Raw genomic sequence first — 20,341 nt, 5'->3', positions numbered from 1 at the left:
CAGATCACCTCTTTTCCAAGATACTTACGTTTGCAGTGCTGTAACATCTGGTAGTAGGTTCCTTTGAACATGGTAGTGTTTATTTGTAGGTAGACATGCATATGATTGCACTTGTAACAGTCCAGCTCTTTTAATTTGATGGCAGCCACTAATTTGTTGGAATATTTTAAGGTAGCTTTCGCCTCAGTGGTAAAACCACCCTAACTGGGCAACTTTGTTAAAAGAGAGAGATTGGAACTCTGTAGGAAGAGCATTGTGCATCAGTTACATGGTTATAAATGTGATCTACTCTCATTGCCTTAGGGTATAGTCTACTTCAGTCAAGGTGCAATAACACTGAAACTGATCAAAATATCTGGAATAACAAAAGGTGCATCACTGGCTACTTTGTTGTTGTTTGCTTTCTATCTGCAGGTCCACCTAACATCTGTATTGTTTATACCACTGCTACTCAAAGGGGTGGTCCTTGGACTGTGAGCCATTGACTGCCAATCCCTGGAGAGTTTCCAGGAAGGAACAATTGCAACCAATAGCACTGAAACATGGTTTCAGTCCCTGGTAGACAAAAAATATAATTGCTGGTTCCCACCCCCTCACCATCTGCAATATTCTCCAAGTAAAGTATGCTTATTGTTAATTGCCATCAATTTGACTTTAACTTATGGCAACCCTATGAATGAAAGACCTCCAAGTAACCCTGTCAGGACTGTGGCTTCCATGGTTGAGTCTATTCCCCTGCAATGGGGTCTTAGTCTTTTTCTTCTACCTTCTCTCTTTCCAAGCACTGTTATCTTTTCTAGTGAATCATGTCTTCTCACAATAGGTCAGCAGTCTTAGTTGTCATCTTCACTTCTAGGCTTGATTTGCTCTAGGACTCATTTGTGTTTCCAGCAGTTCATTTAGTATCTGTCAAACTCTTCCCTAACATCCCATGTCAAACTGATTGGAAATACAATAGCATGGACGATCCTCACTTTCGTATTCAATAATAAATCTTTACCTTTCAGTTTCTTAGCTAGGTCCTTCATAACTGCCCATCCTAGTCCTAGTCTTGTTTTGATTTCTTGGCTTCAGGCTCCATTCTGATTTATGACTGAGCCAAAGTAGGAAATCTTTCAATATCTACACAATCTGTGGTTATTATTTTTGTTTTCTTACTGTTCAACTGTAAACCTGTTTTTGTGTCTTCTTTCTTGAGTTAGGTTCTTTCCTCCCCACATCTTTATATATATATATATATGAACTAGATTATCCCTCCCATTGCCCTCCATGGGCCTGATAACATTTCTGTATGTTCCCACTCCATGATGCCATTAGATTTCCGGTTGAAGTGCTGCGTGGAGCTTCAGCCAAGATCCCCATCACTCTTCCCATTCCTGAGCAAGGAAGAGAAATTAAGTGTGCTCAGGCTGTGCTTATAAACACTGGCTGAGAATGCCCAGTTGGGGGCACTACACTCCCTCCCAAGAGTTCATGAGAATTCAAGCTGTTATTCAAGCATAAGAACACTATTCCTCATTCCTGCTTATTGTATCCTTCAAGGGGCAGGTGAGTCGGAGAACACCTGCAAGACTCCAGGAGCCAGATTCATCTCCCTGCAGCACATGCCCAGCCACTTTCTTACAATAACATACAAGTGTCCTTAATGTCATGGAATCTTGTGCTTTTAGTTCTTTTACTCTTGAAAATATGAGATTCCTTTCTTCCTCGGTTTTATATACCAACATCGATATCAACTCACTGTTTTCTGTTCTCTGTATTAGCTCTGGACTTAGTGCAATATCCATGCCTTGTGACACAGAACTTCCCAATGTATATATATATATATTCAGAAACAAGGCACTAGCTTGCACCTTGTGAAATGTCTGTATATTTAAGTGCATTTGAAAGATGGAAATCAGTTTGACTTGCCCCCCTTTTTCTATTCTACCTCTTGTTTTGTACTTCTCTCTTCTATATACCTTGAGAGACTGATTCTGCAGAGCTGTGTGTGCAATAATAAAGTGGAACATTTCTTCCTGTTCAATAGGAACAGTTTATGCAAATGTCCCACACACTATTCTCTGAATTTATGCCATCGTTTTCCAGCTGCCTTTCTGATATTTTCTTTTCACATTGATACCTTGTACCATTGTTAAATCCAGCACATTAAACATATCAAACTGTTTACATAAAGCATGGCGGGTGTATGGAGCACTTATGCTTCTACCTTTTGGGTTCTCCCCCCTCAATATTAACATATCCCCCCCCAAAAAAAAAAATCTGGGAAAGGCCTGATGATTCTATGATTCCAACACAGAGCAGCAATGGTACTATAGAGTCAGAAGGCCCCTGTCTGCTGGGAACACCAGTGTCTACCAAAGCAGGTGGCAAGTCAGGTGGCGGTTGCTTTATGTTTGTGCAGGAATTCCTGTGTCTTTGAAAAACACAGAATGATTGCAGCCATTCCCTATAATAAGAATGTTATATTGTATGCTGTAATAGAGGTGACTGGAGAGTTACATGTATAAAATCATAGAGTTGGAAAGAAACCACAGGGGCCATAAAGTCCAACTCCATTCTGCCATGCAGGAACTCTCAATCAAAGCATACCCAACAGATGGCTATCCAGCCGCTATACAAAAATCTAGGTCAGATAAGGTACTGCTCAGCAACAGTAGAAACCAGAAACACAGAGGGCTGATTTATACCAGGGCTGAAGGCCAGTGGTCTTTCAGGAGACCACTGTTTCTATCCATCCAGGCTACCATCCTCAACAGCATGTAGTCATTCATCAATGTCTCAGTGGCCTCAGGTTTTCCAGGCCTGTTTCTCACATTCTCTACTCAGAAAGCACTTTAGCGTGAAGATAAAAAGCAATGAGCTATCATCCAATGATCACATATTTGTACTTTTCAGTCTGCATATGTTGAATTTGTCTCCTCCTGAGACAGTGATTCCGTTGAGATGAATAGTAGGAGAGGCAAAATGATCGAAGCATGGAATCGAACTGCAGTTCATTACCACAAGATTTAATTACACCCACTAACGGGTGGCTTTAAGAGGGAGTGAGGAACAAGCTCATGGGATTGATAAAGGCTATCAGTGACTGCTAATTATGACAGCCATATATTTCCTCCAGTCCCAGGCAGTATGCCTTTCATTACTAGTTGAATCTTAAGTTGAGTGTGTGCTATTGCACTCGTACCTGGCTTCTGGGCTTCCTATGGGCATCTGCTTACCATTCTGGGAACAGAATGCTGGACCAGAAAGGCCTTTGGTTTGACTAAACAGGGTTTTCTTCTGTTAAAGATGATGACTGGCCCTGTTTTTCACATCTGAAGATGCTATAAATATGCACACTGAAATGGCTGTGCATTAGTGTTATGGGCAATATCTGAGTCTCCTTTAAAACCCAGGTTGTACAGTGAAAACAATGTGGGAAACTGCCCTCAGAATGTTAACATTTTGGATAGCAACAAAAATATCATAGCTATTTGTCTCAGAGCTGAAAAGTCTACTTTTGGACTACATCACCCAGAATCCCCCAGGCAGCACTGCTGCTGGACATGCTGACTCAGGACTCTGAGTGACATAGTCCCAAAAGTTGTTTTTCCAAGCCCTGATTTGATTGTTTAAAATGAAAGGAATGATAAAAACAGGCCAATAGCTCTGTGACACACCAAGTACTTTGAATTCAGGAGGTTCTATATTCATTTCCTGCTATTTCAGTTTTGAAGGAACATCTCCCTGAAAATCTGGGAAACCACCAAATTCTGGACCTAAATCTAAAAAACAGTACTCACCAAGACTTATTGTTAATGTTCCTAAATTTCTGGGGGGAGGGGGGGGGAGTGAAATTTTGAACAAAAAGAATGTGAACCTTGAATGGCTTTCCTAAATTAGATTTTATGGGTGCAAAAGTTTTGATTTTCCAAAAAGTAATCTAGTGTTTATTGGCAAAATGGAGACAACTATCAAGCATGGCTTGGGATACCTATTTAAGCTTCTAATTAGACACAAAGGAAAACCCTGGTGGCAAAAAAAATCAGAGCTACAGTGGGCCCTTCGTATCTGCTGGCATTTAGTTCCAGGGCCTCCTGTGGATACCAAAATCCATGGATATTCAAGTCCCATTAAATACAATGGATAGTTAAATGGTGTCCCTTATATTTTGCCCTCAAATGGCAAAATCAAGGTTTGCTTTTTAGAATTTACAATATATATTTTTTTAAAAATTCAAGCTGTGGATACTTAAATTGATCGATAAAGAATCTGGATATGAAGGACTGACTGTAGTCGAAATATGTGAAGTAATAGACATAATGATTCTGAGAGATTTTGAAGATAATACATTGAGGACAAGGAAGAAAAAAGATAACAAAATTTAAGGAAACTGAATGAAGGAATTGTTTATGAATAGCTTGATGGTGAGCAGAAGGAAGATATTACAATAACCTCCATGTTAGACCATTTGCATAAGATAAAGGGAGAAGCCACCATCTTGTTGGCTCCCATCCCTGATGTTCTGTCATTGTAGTGTAGTTAAATTTTGTTTAGGCAGCCTTCCTTTATGCTGAATTCAGGCTCTGAATTTGCATACTCATTTATTTTGTTTAATCGGGTGAAAGCAGGAGGGGTAGATATTTTTGAAAAAGTTGCTCAAAGATAAAAAGCATTTAGGGACATGTTATTTAAACTTACTGAAGACATTAAAAGAGAATAAATCATTAAAAAAGGTTGAGTTACTTGTATTTTCTTTTTTTATGAATAATATATCATTGCTATGTAACAATGTACCTAATTTCACAACTTTTATTGTAGCACATAAACAGGTCACCCAAAATTGGAAATTGCAGATGATTTGAACATTTAAACGTTGTTCCAAGGAGTTTTGGATTTGGTATTGTATGAGAAATAGACCACGAACATAAAGTATATCAATGGAGAAACCAGAGAGAGCAGGTTTGTTGAAAAATGGTTCCAATTTATTTACTATTTGAACAACATGGGTGGACTTTGGACAATCCTATTACATCAATAAAGATTTTTGAAGGACCTACTGATAACATAATTACACTTGTCTTTTTGTTGGAATCTTTGATGACACTTCTGACTGGACTTTGGCAGAATCTTAAAAGTACATTTTTGGTGTTCATGTGCTAATCACTTGTTTTGTTTATCCACAGACTGTAATCCTTAATGTTTTGTTCTAAGATATTTTCAATAAAATGTTTAAAAAGAAAAGAGAGAGAGAGAGAGAACAAGAACACATTATGATTTTGGCAAATGGTTAAGTTTGACAAATCAGAAAGTTTTGTCAAAGTTAAGTTTTCAGTTCACCAAATGACTGTTTACAGACAAGAGTAAAAAGCAGTGGTCACTGTTACACAGCCAATGGGGAAACCAACCTAGAGAGCCTATACATAGTTATTGAGCGTAATGAAGGGAAGTTAAGCAACAAAACTCAATGGTAGACCCTCGATAAAGATGCAGGCAGCTCATATGCTGAATCCCATATGCTAATAGGTAGAAAATTAAGACTCTGCCAAAACACTAGTGGTGCTCATTACTGTGCTTATCAAGCGAGGAGACTTTAAAGCACACAGGCTGTGACCTAAGAGCTTCTCTTGGGAAAACCACAAATGTGCGACAAGGAACTGTGCCTCCTTAATTACATTCTCATCCCTGTGGTGATGGAAAGATGGCTCTTGGCAGATTTGGGATTGTCAATTCTAGCCCCCACCCCCAAAGCAAAACACAGTGAGAAAATGCAGATTTGAGTCCGTCTGTTCATACTCGCATGAGCTCACCCAGATCTTTGGACTTAAGCTGACACCTGCATCTGAATAATTAAAACTTCAGTGAGTCCCTCTGCAAATGCCATTTACTTTCTTGGACCACCCTGGCTGGAGGATTCTGAAAGATGTCTCAAGTCCTTTTATCACTAGAAAGCTGGAGTATAAAATAAGTAAAAATCAAGCTATATTTCACAAATCACTTTTCAGAACCCCTTTAGTTTCAGAATCTTTTTCCACATGGAACTAAGGTTCAAGATAGGTTAATCAGAAAAACTCTAAAGTATATGGAACTACTTATCCAGTTCTTGGGTACTGGTTCTAGAATACTGTATATGAAACTTCACTTAGTCTAGCCTTATCTCTACCAACAGTTCCTATGCCTCTTCTATCCAAAAGAACAAAATGGCAGATACCCTGCTCCAAAAGCCTACGCCAGTCTGTCTCAATGTTGAACAATAACAAGGGTTCAAGACCAACTGCATATTCAGACACAAATGTTGTTAGCCCAGATCTCAAATGGGAACTCTCCTGTATTTGTTTCAAATACTAGTTATGACACACTGTGTTCGTAACACTTTCAATACTTTTGCACACACACAGAAGCTTAAGCATCCCATACCAGCAAAGTATAAATACATGATGCACCAAGGAGCCTACTTTGGTAAGCAATTCTTTATATTTCTTTGTACAAGGGAAATTTTGGAGGAAGAGGAGAGGGTATGGATATCATACCAGCACCGGGGCTTCCCCCTTCTATTTGTATTATCATTGTATGGATGAGAAGGGAAGACAAATTAACATTAGATAAGACCATATTTAGTGTATTTTTAAAAAGTTATCCCTTCCCACTTGTCTGAAAACAAAACTTGCTACTGCAAAAAGCCAAATCTTACCCAAGACATTTATGCTGCCGTAAGGGAACAACCTTGTAACCCCCTTTTTCAAAGGTGTTTGCACAAGGACGTTCTTACAAAGCAGAATGGTGGATATACTGTATTCTGAGACATGTCTTAATAGAATCATAGAATCTTGTGCTTCCTCTGCCATCTCTCTTTCCTTCAGTACAATTAGCTATTCAACAGTGGAACACGCTCCCTCAGAGGGTGATGGAGTCTCCTTCTTTGGAGGTCTTTAAACAGAGGCTGGATGGCCACCTGTTGGGGATGCTTTGATTGTGACTTTCTGCATGGCAGGGGATTGTACTGGGTGGCCTTTGGGGTCTCTTCCAACTCTGTGATTCTGTTAGGCTTTATTGGGGTAGAAACATAGGAAGCATTCTCTTTAATAAAGGAGGGCATTGGACAACTATGGGGGTAGGAAGGTTAAAGCAGCTGGGAAGATGGAGGAAGGACAGATGGAATACCCATATCCTCAGAGAGCTCACCATGTAGTTGGGGGCAGCAGGGGTATATCTCCCTTCCCAGCAATTTAGTAGGGAAGTCAGGTTACTAGGCTTGACATTCACATCTGCTTTTGTCAAGAGCATAGTTTCACCAAACTTGCAGCAGTGTCGCTGGGAACCACTGACACTTAAAGCATAGCCTTCAGGAATATGACAGGAATTATGAGGGTCTAAGTAGGAAGCTAAAAGACCTTGATACACCAGTTGTCATTTTATGTCTCCTCCCAGTTGAAGGACACAGACAAGGAAGGGAGAGAAGAATAGTGGAGATGGAGTGGCTCTGCAACTGGTGCCGATGGAAACAATTTGGCTTCTTGGACTATTGTCTGTGGTTTTATGAAGATAGACTTCTGGCAAGTGATGGGTTGCACCTCACAGCAGTTGACAGGAATGTTTTTGCTATGAGTCTCAAACTTGATCAGGAGGGCTTTAAACTGAGTTATGTGGCGGAAGGAGACAGTATTCTTGATGGCAGAAGTTCATCAAGTGCTGGAGATAATAACTGGAATGTTATACAGAGAACAAGGTAAATACTGGAAGAACCCAACATTGGGAGAGGGAAAATTAAATAAGCAGCTAGGAGAAATAACCCATTGTCTTAAATGTCTCTACACTAATGCATAGAGCATAGGAAATAAGAGGAGCTTGAACTCCATACAGCAAAGCAAATATAATAGCCATCATTGAAACCTGGTGGTTGAGTCTCATGCTTGGAATGTAGCAACAGAGGGGATATGAAGTATTTAAGAGAAATAGCCCAAACAGGAAAGGAAGAGTAGCAGCATTATATATCAAGGATGCTTACACCTCTGAAGATATTCATGACTTAAATCTGCGAAGCGAGGTTGAAACATCAGGGTAAAATTTAAGGTGGAGAGAAACAAGAGAGATGTCATTGCGGGGGTCCACTACAGACCTCATACCAGACTGAGAATTTGGATTATGCCTTCCAAAAACAGATGACCAAATATCAGAAAGGAGAGACATAGTAATGGGAGTTTTCAACTATTCTAATATTTGTTGGAAGTCAAATCTCTGCCTAAAATATAAGGTCCAACAAATTTCTTGCTTGCTTTGCAAACAGTGATATTGTCTAGAAGGTGGAAGAAGCAACAAAGGGATCAGCAGTTTTGTACCTTATCCTAACCAACAGTGATGACCTGGTTAATGGGGTGGAAGTGATTGGATCCTCAGGTGAAAGTGTCTTATGTTCTCCTGGAAACCAAGCATTCTAGGCTTTAAGAAAGCTGACTTCAGTAAAGTTAGGGAAATATTGGAGGTGATTTCATGGTCAGGAATACTAAATGAGAAGGGAGTCTATGTTAAATAGGAGTTTCTTACAAGTGAAATATTGAAGGCACAATTTCAAACAGTTCCAAGAAGGAGGAAACCTAGGAGATTTCTAAAGAAACCAGGATGGATATCTAAAGAACTAAACTGAGCTAAGATTTAAAAGAGACATGTACAGGAAATGGAAAAAGGGGGAAATCACCAAAGAGGAATTCAGATAAGCAGCCAGCACTTATAACGAGATAGAAAAGCTGAAGCACAGAATGAACTCAGACTTGCTAAAGAGGTTAAGGGTTTGTTTGTTTGTTTGTTTTTGTTATGTCCATAGCAAAAGAAATGACAAGGAAATGGTAGGGCCACTGTGTGGAGAAGATGGCGAAATGCTAACAGAGGACAGGGAAAAGATGGTATTCAACACTTTCTGTACTTTGGTCATCTCCCAAAAGAAAAACAGTGCTCAACCTGGGGAAAATGGAACAGATGATGCAGATGGGGACATGCAACACAGAATAGGTAAAGAGGTGGCACAGGAATACCTGGCCAGTCTAAAAGATGAACTACATCCAAGGGTACTAAAAGAACTGGCAGACATAATCTCTGAACCACTGGAAATAACCTTTCAGAATTCCTGGAGAACAGGAGAAGTCTCAGCAGACTGGAGGAGGCCAAATGTTGTATCCATCTTGAAAAAGCTGTTTAACTTGTCTGTTGTATGTAAGCAAACAAAGAATCATTGAGAACACCTAGAGTAGAATTTAATTGTATTCGAGGTCAACCATTTTACATGGTTGACTAAAGACACACTGTTGCAACCCAACACCGAAAGTCTTCCTTTCACCATCACCCCAATGTCAATGCTGTAGAGAAACCTCCAGCTAGACAGAAGACAAGAAAAGGGAAATGGAATGGGCTCCTGTAAAGAGACTTTTTTCCCCAGAGGCTTTGTTAACTGAAGTACATCAATATACAGTTTACCTTTCCTGGAAATTCACTCTGATTCAGGGCATGAATGACTCTCCTCATCTTCCTGGCTCCCAGCTACATTTCTAGTATCTTTCCTCAACATGCAGTCATTACATCCTTCATAATCCTACAATTACACATTATTAACAATGCAAATTCTAATTAAAAATTATTTGCAAATAATGCAAATATTTATATATCAAATGTTGATGGGGATGTTTCTCATACAGTATTTCTCTAATATTTATATATATTTTACTGAGTGTCTAAAGCATACCCTATATGCTTGTTGAGCAATTCTTGAATGCAATTACATCTAAATCATTTTTCCTGATTTGGAGGTCACACTTTTGTGATTCTCACCAGTATCAAGGGCTCACATCACAGTAGCCTTTTTGAGCACTGAACTCTTACCTGTGTGACTCCAAATACAATGTGAATTACTTCTGCATATGCATGCATAGTATCTTACCTCTTCAGTTACATCAGTTCTCTTTAAGATGCATGATTTCTAAAATAGCACTTAAAATAATCAAATGACAATGATTAGAAAACAGAATGGACAACAATGCAGTTATTTTCCTACTCATTCAAAGTTTATCAAAGAATAATTTACAGAAAACAGCATTTTCTCTCCAGGAATTCATAGTTCTACTACAGAATACTGCACCACTGCCATGGCATACTGTGGATTATATTGTGGTTTGAAAACACACAAAGAACTCCAGTGTCTCTAAAACAACTTCCCTACTGTTGTTAGATTATCTGTTGGACTGGCCCTAAAACAACTTGACCTGTTTTATAGGCTTGTAAATGTCATTCAGTGTGTTGGATCTTAGCATCCAGTGAAGATCTCACTTCAGCCTCCATTCAAGGGTGGCCAGTCTAGAAGAGTTGAGTTGTGGTTTTATAGGTAATGTAAGGCATTGTGACTACAACAATCAAATGCACCTTATCTAAATAGCAGAAATCTAGTGCTCTGCATCTAAAGTAGATACATCTTTTATTATAGCACCCTGCTTGGAAACATATCATGATAGATGATGTCAAGTTATGTGAGACATACTGAAAACCAGTCAAGTCTGCTAGGTAGCTCAGAAGACTTTAATTTTAGAAGCTGGATCCACAATGCACCCACAGCCTACTTTATTCCTCAGCTGCCAAGGGGACATAGCCAGCCACACAGGTCTATTGTACCACAGCTACAATAAATCTAGGAAAGATATTTTATTTGAAAGTGTACTAATTTGCTACATGTCAAGTTAGAAAACTTTTTGAGAGCACAAGAACAGCCTTATGTGCCAAGAAAGGAGAAATGAAAAGCAGATTGTTAAAAGAGAAATCTATTTATAAACGGTTGCCTAAACGCATTATAGTTAAGATGAAACCATCATTTATTTATATTGATTTATTACTCCCAGGAATCTACCAAACAAACCTTCAGCAGTACATATTTAGTTATGGCATTATTCAGTACATTTCGTTGATTAAACTCAGATATAATAATAAAGTATTTTGTGCTTACATTTACATATTAACCAGAATTTGTTTTATCTTATGGAAGGGAAGCATTTTCTGGTATTTTAAGTGGAAATTGGTATATTTGCTTCTTGCTAAGTATACAGTCCCATTCAGATGTTTAATTATTACATTGCAGAAAATGGCAGAAATTTTAACACAAAAATAAGTAACTCTTCAAAATCATCTTTGCTGTCCATTTATTTGTTACCACTACAGTTTTAATTTGTAACAGGGAGTGGTGTCACCACTAATGACTATAATGTCCTTTAATTACCACTTCATTATTAAAACACTTGTTATTTGCAGAAATCTGAAGGAAAAACTGAAGTAAAATTGGTTGAAAACATACTGCAGAAATAATCCAGTTTGAAACTGCATTAACTGCCCTGACTCAATGCTAGGGAATTCTGGGAACTGTAGTTTTGTGAGAGATTTATCCTCCTCTGTCAAGATAGCTCTGCTGCCACAATAAACAACAATTTTCCAGGATTGCCTAGCATTGAGCCAGGGCAGTTAAAGCAGTCTCAAACTGGATTATTTCTGCAGTGAGTTTTGGACCATTAATATGGTTCTTTGCCAGTCTTCAACTAGATTATATCTCAAACTACCACTAAATATAATTCTGATCTGGTTCAATGTACTGTTTTAAACATTCTGGCTTGAAGAAGCTTTACTTTACATCTGAGGAAAGAAGAATGGACATTAGAAAGGTAGGTAAATAATATTGCAGTGGATTTAAACATAGGCAAAACACTCACAAGTGCATAAGCAAACAGACAAGCATGCTGTTCCTGCAGGAAAAAATAAAATAAAAGAGACCATAGAATAGGTGGGTTGACTTTCCAAAAGGCTACTGTAAAAATTGTTAAAACAAAATAAAAATGTATATTTCCTTCATTCTCCTAGAGATCAGGACAGTTACAAAGATATCTACATATACTGTATACACAAAACAATGGATAACAGAATGCAAAGTGATGTTTTAAACCATGTTCAAAATACATAAACACAGATACATACCCAACATCTCTTAATAGTTATTGTACAGTACTTGCTTAAAATGATAACAACAAAAAAAACAGATTGCCTTTCTGGATGAAGATCCAGCATCCTCAGCAAAGATCCTAGCAACCAGTGCAAAGGAAACTGACTGTATTCTGCTCACCAGTGCTATAAAACCTTATATTCATTAGAAAATGCTTCCCCTGTTAGTATTCTGGGACTGATATAGACTGCATAGTTTGATATCTTCCTTTCTGCCAGAAATGTTTTCCTATACCTTAAGGTTTAATATGAAGAAGTCTATGTATGTGAAAAATCTTACAGTATTGTGTATCTTGGTTGTTGTGAACTATCCCAATGCAAAAGCATTTTCAACCACAAGATACTGACATATAAAAGCGTACACTTAGCTGTTTAGTAAAAATCCTGCAATATAAAACACAGGCTTTTAAAGAAACAAGCCAAATCATGTCTCTTTAACTCATGGTTCAGATGTCCACAAAGAGGTAAAAACAGCCATTGGTGTTCAGGATTTTGAATGATAAAAATACTACATAAACTTCAGATTTATGTTTATTTTTTTATTTTGTTCTCAGGATTCAAGCAGGAAATTGAAATGCACATGGAGGAAAGAGTACTTTCCCTCATTACCAGTCATTTATCACTTGTGCTGCCCCATCTCTATAAACAGATGAGCTTTGAAACCCCAAAAGTAACTAGTTCTCATTGACACTTGAAGGAATCTGAAGGGACTGAGGAAGCAAGAGTAGATGAAAGCTAAAACTGCCACCCTTTTGTGGGCTATAAACAGCTGCCTGCTAGAAATTCAACAGGTGTAAGTTTCCCCTGCATCTTCATGCTGGGATATTCTTCAAACTTTAAAGTCCTGAGTCCTATTCAACTATGAAAGAAACACAAGACTTGTCCAAAAAAAAAAAAGGTGTATCTGGTTTAGAAGAAAGTATCAGCAACTGTTCACTTTGGAGCATTAAAGTGCAAATGTAAAGAACATTTGGAAAACTGATTCATGCATCCTAGCCATGATTTGATGTCCCAGTGGGTTGTTAAAAACCAATGAAAATTCTTTGTCTTGTGCTTTTATGCACCCACACTCAACATCTCTTCTTCTACATGGGTTCATGTATCTGGAGGAAAGACTATTCTAATAGGTTGCGATACAGGTTTCTTTCAAAGTCTGAGACCAGAAAAAAGAAACTCTAAACATTCTGCCATTTTATATTTACTGTTCTGCTTTATTTGCAGATCTAGTTTGTTCTCTTTTTTTTAAAGGTGCAAATTGTTTTTATGCCTTTCAAATAAAGAAGGATGTGTATTATGGTTAACAGAGTTTGGAATTTCTTTTCTTCTTGAAATACATATTGTCTTTTGGTTTTGATTAGACTACTCTTATATCTTTTTAGATTCTTTGACAAAATGCTTTGAATTTCTGTTATAGGAGTAGGGAAGTGATACTGTCAATATGTGCTGGATGAAGAACAACTTTTTAGCTGACTCTGTGGAGAAAATGTCTTACTTCGGTTAACAGCAACAAATACTGAAAGGAAGGGTCTCAACCACAGATAGAACAAAGGTCCCCCACTAAAAAGTACTCCTATGTGAGCATAATTCTTTTTATAGCAAACAAAACTGCCCACCTAAAAGAAGCAGATCTCGCCACACCTCAAGTTCTCCCTATAAAAACCTTTGTTTAAAGTCTGTATACCAGAGTTTTATTTAAAAAATTATCACATTTTCTTTCCCTAAAATTGTTCTCTTTCAAGATAATTTTGTTTGCTTATAGGTTGAAGCTTTACAACTGGCCTGTTATAACAGAACTCAGTTTCTCTTTCTGCCCTCTGTGACCCCTGTTATGTTACTTTGGACAGCTGCAGTCTGAGAAGTCACTATACAAATGTGAAAGATAACCTACCTGCCTAACTAAATAGCAAATCTAAGTGCTTATTAGTTTAGACTGCAAGTTTGGGATTTAAAATTAGTAAAAGCATCTGTTAAAATTATTGAGTAATGTTTGTGTTGCTACAGCTTTCTTACTATAGGGTTTACAGGAACGATGCAACAGAAAGGAAGTTAGAAAAGTCTTATATTGAACTTATATTTTTTAAGCTAGTCCATTTTAATTGTTTTAAATGTTTTTTATTGTAAAATCTTTTAAATGATTTTCTGTGTTAGCCAATTTGGGAGAAATCGGCATGGGCAAGAAATTAATTAATTAATTATGCCAATTTATGATGCTTTTTACAATTATGATACAGTGGACCCTTGTTATATGCTGGGGTTTGGTTACAAGATCCCCTGTGGATAACAAAATCCGTGGATGCTCAAGTACCATTAAATATAATGACATAGCAAAATGGTGTCCCTTAATAAGAAATGGAAAATCAAGGTTTCATATTTGAAATGTGTACTTTTTTTTTAACATTTTCAAACCGTGGATGCTTGAATCCATGTATAAAAAATCTGTGTATAAGAAGAGCCAACAGTACATAATTCTAGACATACTGAAATACATTTCTGAGCTAAATGAACAATTACATTTCCTCCAGTTTCACAATGGTGATAATATATTTAAAACAAAGAAATCGGTTGATGGGGAAACAGAACTGCTGAGAGATGGGAAAGACATATTGTCATCTGTAAAATGAAGAAGCTCTCAGATTTTAAAAAGCAAAACCCTACTTTTTGACAAGAGAAGCTACACTGTTATTCACATAGAATTCAATTTACATGGGTGCAATCATTTGTTAACAAGTTTGAGTTACAACCAAATAATATTGTACAGCATCTGATAAGTATAAATCCACACTACCTACTACGCTTAAACTGCCAGTTTCAAGGTTAACAGTCATATATCATCATTAAACCATGCTCCTATCATCTCAAGTGTATCTAAACTTCTCTATTGGTTTGTTTTATAAAATTACAGTAAATGAACCGAATGGGAAAATAATTTATATCTGAAACGAATGACAGAAGAATACATTACCAGCTTAATAAAAAGGATGGAAATGGAACCCTGTTTTCAGATTCTAATTTGAAGTATCAAGTGGTCAAGCAACATGGAAAACTAAACAGAAACAGGAAGAAATTAATTATTTTGTAACACTGGCAAACATAAACAGCAATTGATGATGAAGATTTAATTAATTTTAATCTAGAACTTTCCATATGAAAACACAGAGCATGCAACTACAGAAGATACATAAACATAAGCAAGTCTGTTATGCTATACACATTCCTCGGAGAGTCAAATCCAGTGGATCCAATGGAACATACATTTGAGTAGATACATACAGGTTTGTGTAGTATGTAGCTGTCTTTATCTTCTACTAAAATAAACAGGAACAGCATGACATTTTTCATATGACACCTATGCAGTGATGTCCAACTAATATTATATCTTAAAGATATCTGAAAGTAACAGCTTAAAAGGAAATAAGAGTTTCAAGAGACAACATACAAACAATTCCCAAGAAGTAATAGTACTATAAATTGATTAAACTCATCTCTCAAGTACCACTATATTGTGGTATTAAGAACTAAAAAAGGCTATCTCATTAAACAAGAATACTAATTACATGGACATGGTTTTGAAAACATATAAAATAGTCTGGATGATCAGTTTGTACTTCCAAAATGTAGAGATACCTGCTCTTAAATCATAGATAATTTGAACAACCAATAAAAAGTAGTTTAAAAGCATGAATCTAACAACCTAGTCAATTATTAAAGAAAGAGACTACAATCCTAGGCATACTTTTTGGGGAGTAAACCACACTAAATTAGGAATAAACTTTCATAGGATTGTGGTGCAGAGCCAGCATCCTATACTTTCTCACTTGAAAGAAGTATAATTTAAATCAGTGGGATTTACTTTCAAATTAATTGGTTGTGAATATGTCCATCAGTTCCTTATGACCCTGAATGATACCTACAGCTTCAAAACAAATCTCTCCTTTAATATGCACAACAGGTTCATTTCTGTAGGAGTTTATGTTTAAAGTGTTGTTTCACTGTAAAGTTTTCAAACAGATCTCTTTCCTCCCCTTTGCAAGACAGTTTGTTCACATGAATAGCAAACAAACACTGACTTTAATGAAGTAGGAAACAATAGATCACTGATTAATCCAGGACATTTGTGCTGTATTTAGTATCTAACATGTTGTTTGAATTTACTAAGATCTATACAAATCCTGCACATATTAAAAACTGTATAAACTGAGCTATTTTCCCCATGAGAACATGATATGTTCAACAGCCTACTTTTTTGCATCTATTGTTCATTGATTTTTATAAACCGTTTTACAACAATCATATCTGCTGACAATATTGTTCTGCCAATCAAAATTTCATCTTACGATAATTTAAGATACGTTTAAAATTTTGTAGCCATTTTGCCTAATATGTTTTTAATGGAATTTGTGAATCTAATGTAGACATGCAGAAACAAAGCTGACGTCAAACTTTTTAAACCAGGCAATAGCAAAATTGTCGAAATCAGTGGGTATCAATGGATGGCTCATCAATACAATTCCATACACGAGACCCCAAATAAATACAAAATTATATTCTTTACTAACTGAAATAGTAGTTTGTATTTATTACTATAAAGGACTTTCATTTCCAATTTCTTCAGTTTTCTTATGTTACAAAATGTAAGACAGGAATATATGTGTAACAATTAACAAAAATATATAAAGTAATTTTTTAATTGTAGCACTAGGAAGCAAGGGTAGCCATCTTTGTCTCTGTATGAGTGCCTTTTACAATTTCATGAATGGCAATTTAAAAACAAAAATTAACACGTGAAAGTGCTCCCTTGATGAAAGATTCACCTGTTCCATGTTTCCTTCTCCTGCAGCTTTAAAGTCACAGAAAGAAGCCCAGCAAGGAAGGAATAGCACCCTGTTAGCTTCTACCTAATGCTTCCTGAAAGCACATTAAGCAGCTACAATTCATCTTTCTCTAAATTTCTTTCTCTAAATTACAAGGCTTTAAGTATCTTTGCAATGTTTTCTGTCCTCCTGATCACCTGCCTCACTATAAGCTCAGAAAGAGGCAGGGAATATATGCTCAGCTAGCATTAACAATTCAGCATTTGAGGCTTTAATGGCTTCATCCCTCCTTTACTATCAATATTTGTATAGATTTTTCTTTGTGGACACTGTAACTATTTAGCAAGAAGTCATGCCTCAGACCTTCTACAAAAAGAAACACAAATTATATCTATGCAGAATATCTGTGGGTGTCATTCCCCCCCCCCCAAATCTACTTTGGATCAAATGAACTCAGAGATGAGACCATTGAGCCTTGTTGCTCTCTCTTCTCAGAAAGTCTTTTGAACATTGCAAAGGAGACTGTGCATTCAAAGTGCATTTAAAATAAAAAGTGGGTCTGTGGGAGGCAGGGGGACTGCAAATATGCTAGTGAAGTGTGACAAACTAGTTCATGAAAATGTTGAGAAGGCTTCTTGCAGAGCCAGAAATACAGGTTGGTGGTGTAAAATTACAGGCCCCCAAAGAGAACCAACCACTAGAGAGTAAAGAGGAAGGAAGAGTTGGATGAATTGCTTGGACTTGTATGATTATAAGAGGAAATGTGGAAGGCTCAGTGAGCAACTCCAGCAAAAGAAAGTTAGAAGCCTTTTATTTTGTTTACTATGGATATGTTTATTATGTGCATTGTAGTATGTGTTTATTAATGTTTGTAGGTAGGAGTTGTAATTGGATGTTTGCATTTCCTTTTTCCCCCCTTTTCTGTCCTGGTACTGATTTTTCAATGGTTTTAACAATAAAGTTTCAATAAAAAGCAACAGCAACTATGGCAAAAGAAAGTTAGAAGCTTTTTATTGTGTTTATTATTAGTATGTTAATTGTGTGCATGTTAGTATGTGTTTATTGATGTTTGTTGGTATAAATAAATATGCAGGGGTAGCTGTGTTGGCCGTTTAGCAAATTCAAACAAAAATCTACCAAACAGGAACATAGCCTGAAAAACCCACAAAAAATATGGATGCCAGCCATGAAAGCCTTCGACTTCATAGTGATATCTGTATCGGCCAACCGAAATGCACAATATACTTGTTGTAAGCTTTCGAAGCTCCACTGGCTTCTTCAACAGGCAAGATGTTACAAACCAAACAAGAGAAAAATTAGAGATGTTAGCAAGATGCCTGCATTTTGTTGTTTCTGTCCTTAGTTAAGATGGTATGGGGACTAGGGTATCTTTTACAGGCTGGCTCCTCATTCGTCTGTGGCAATTGGGAGATTTTCAAGGTAGGTATAGGTATAACTGTAGTAACTGGATGTTTGTTCTTCCTTTTCTGTGTTGGTATTTTTCCTTGGTTTTAACAATAAAGTTTAAGTAATAAAAAAAATTAGAAAATGTCTTCTTGTCCAGCCAGAAATACAAATTGGTGTAAAATTACAGGCCACCAAAGAGAACCTGCCACTAGGGAGTAAAGAGGAAGGAAGGAAGGAAGGAAGGAAGGAAGGAAGGAAGGAAGATAGATTTGAATTGCTTAGTTTTATATGATAAGAGGAAATGTGGAAGGCTCAGTGAACAACTGCAGCAGAAGAATGTTAGAAGCTTTTTATTGTGTTTATTATTAGTATGTTTATTATAACTATGTTAGTATGTGCTTATTAATATTTGTAGATATATTTATATATATATAGTGTGTGTGTGTGTGTGTGTGTGTAGTAATGTAGATATAAGTAGTTTGTAGATACAGTATAAGTAATAATATACTGGATGTTTGTTTTTCCTTTTTTTTCCTTTTCTGAGTTGTTTCAATTAAAAAAGTGAAAAAATAGAAGCCTTTTATTGTGTTTATTATTAGTATGTTTATTATGTCCATGTTAGTAAGTTTGTTAATGTTTGTAGGTATAAGTAGTATATAAGTAGATATACTTACATAGTATCTATAGATCTATGCAATGTAATACAGATATAGGTAATTTGTAGATATAAGTAGTAGAATAGTATATGTTTGTTTTTCCTTTTCTTTGTTGGTATGTTTCTTTCCTTGGTTTTCACAATAAAGTTTCAATTAAAAAAAAAACCCCAACTGTGGCAGAAGGAAGTTAGAAGCCTTTTATTGTTTATCATTAGTATGTTTATTATTTCCATATTAGTAAGTTAATGTTTGGAGGTATAAGTAGTATATAAGTAGATATATTTATATAGTATATATAGATATATGTAATGTAATGTAGATATAAGTAGTTTGTAGATCTAAGTAGCAATATACAGTATTTCCCCCCCTTTTCTGTGTTGGTATGTTTCTTTCCTTGGTTTTAACAATAAAGTTTCAATTTGAAAAATAACTGCCTCAGAAGAAAGTATATTTATTATGTACATGTTCATATATATTTATTAATTTTTATATATGTAAATAGTATATACTTATATACTCTTGTGTATGTGTGTAATGTAACACACACACACTTTTCTATATTGATGTTTCTTTCCATGGTTTTAACAATAGTTTTAATTAAAAAAACAACTGCCTCAGAAGGAAGTTAGAAGCCTTTCGTTGCTTAGTATTAATATGTTTATTATATCCATGTTTGTTAATGTTTGGAGGTATAAGTAAATATAGATATATAGTGTGTGTCTATAGTAGATATAAATAGTTTGTAGATATAAGTAGTAGTATAGTGGATGTTTGTTTTTCCTTTTCTGTCTTGGTATGTTTCTTTCCATGGTTTTAATACGAACATTTCAATTAAAAAAATAACTGCATCAGAAGGAAATTAGAAGCCTTTTATTGTTTATTATTAGTATGTTTATTATGTCCATGTTAGTTTGTTAATGTTTGTGTGTATAAGTAGTATATATAGATATATATAGTGTGTGTATAGTAGATATAAACAGTTTATAGATGTATAAATAGTTTATAGTATTAGTGTAGTAGATGTTTGTTTTTCCTGTGTTGATGTTTCTTTCCTTGGTTTTAACAATAAAAGTTTCAGTTAAAAAAACAACTGCCTCAGAAGGAAGTTAGAAGCCTTTTATTAGTAGTAGTATGTTCATGTTAGTTTATTGTTTGTAGGTATAATATATATATACGTATAATGTGGGTGTGTATAGTAGATATAAATAGTTTGTAGATATAAGTAGTAGTATAGTGGATGTTTGTTTTTCCTGTGTTGATGTTCCTTTCCTTGGTTTTAACAATCAAGTTTCAGTTAAACAAACAACTGCTTCAGAAGGAAGTTAGAAGCCTTTTATTGTTTATTGTTAGAATGTTTATTATTTCCATATTAGTAAATTAATGTTTGGAAGTATTAGTATATATTTATATAGCATTTATTATTATTATTATTATTATTATTATTATTATTATTATTATTATTATTAT

At 35.9% G+C, this 20,341-nt stretch overlaps 1 protein-coding gene across 1 annotated transcript; it reads left to right on the top strand.

Moving 5' to 3' along the window:
- Positions 1-4,383: 4,383 nt before the first annotated feature.
- On the top strand, positions 4,384-11,322 carry LOC121935138. Its single transcript, XM_042476302.1, has 3 exons — positions 4,384-6,954; positions 7,411-7,708; positions 8,801-11,322. The coding sequence occupies exons 1-3, from the start codon at positions 6,927-6,929 to the stop codon at positions 9,207-9,209; spliced, it is 735 nt and encodes a 244-aa protein (XP_042332236.1). The 5' UTR covers positions 4,384-6,926; the 3' UTR covers positions 9,210-11,322.
- Positions 11,323-20,341: the final 9,019 nt, after the last annotated feature.

Source organism: Sceloporus undulatus, chromosome 6 (genome assembly GCF_019175285.1).
Source record: "Sceloporus undulatus isolate JIND9_A2432 ecotype Alabama chromosome 6, SceUnd_v1.1, whole genome shotgun sequence".
In the NCBI taxonomy this organism is placed as follows: domain Eukaryota; kingdom Metazoa; phylum Chordata; class Lepidosauria; order Squamata; family Phrynosomatidae; genus Sceloporus; species Sceloporus undulatus.
This window is presented reverse-complemented; position numbering and strand designations above follow the sequence as displayed.

Coding starts and splice junctions, on each gene's coding strand:
- LOC121935138 (XM_042476302.1), top strand. CDS start 6,927: ATGGCCACCTGTTGGGGATGCTTTGATT. Junction 6,955..7,410: donor CTGTTGGGGATGCTTTGATT/GTGACTTTCTGC, acceptor GTCTCCTCCCAG/TTGAAGGACACAGACAAGGA. Junction 7,709..8,800: donor AATGTTATACAGAGAACAAG/GTAAATACTGGA, acceptor TTATGTCCATAG/CAAAAGAAATGACAAGGAAA.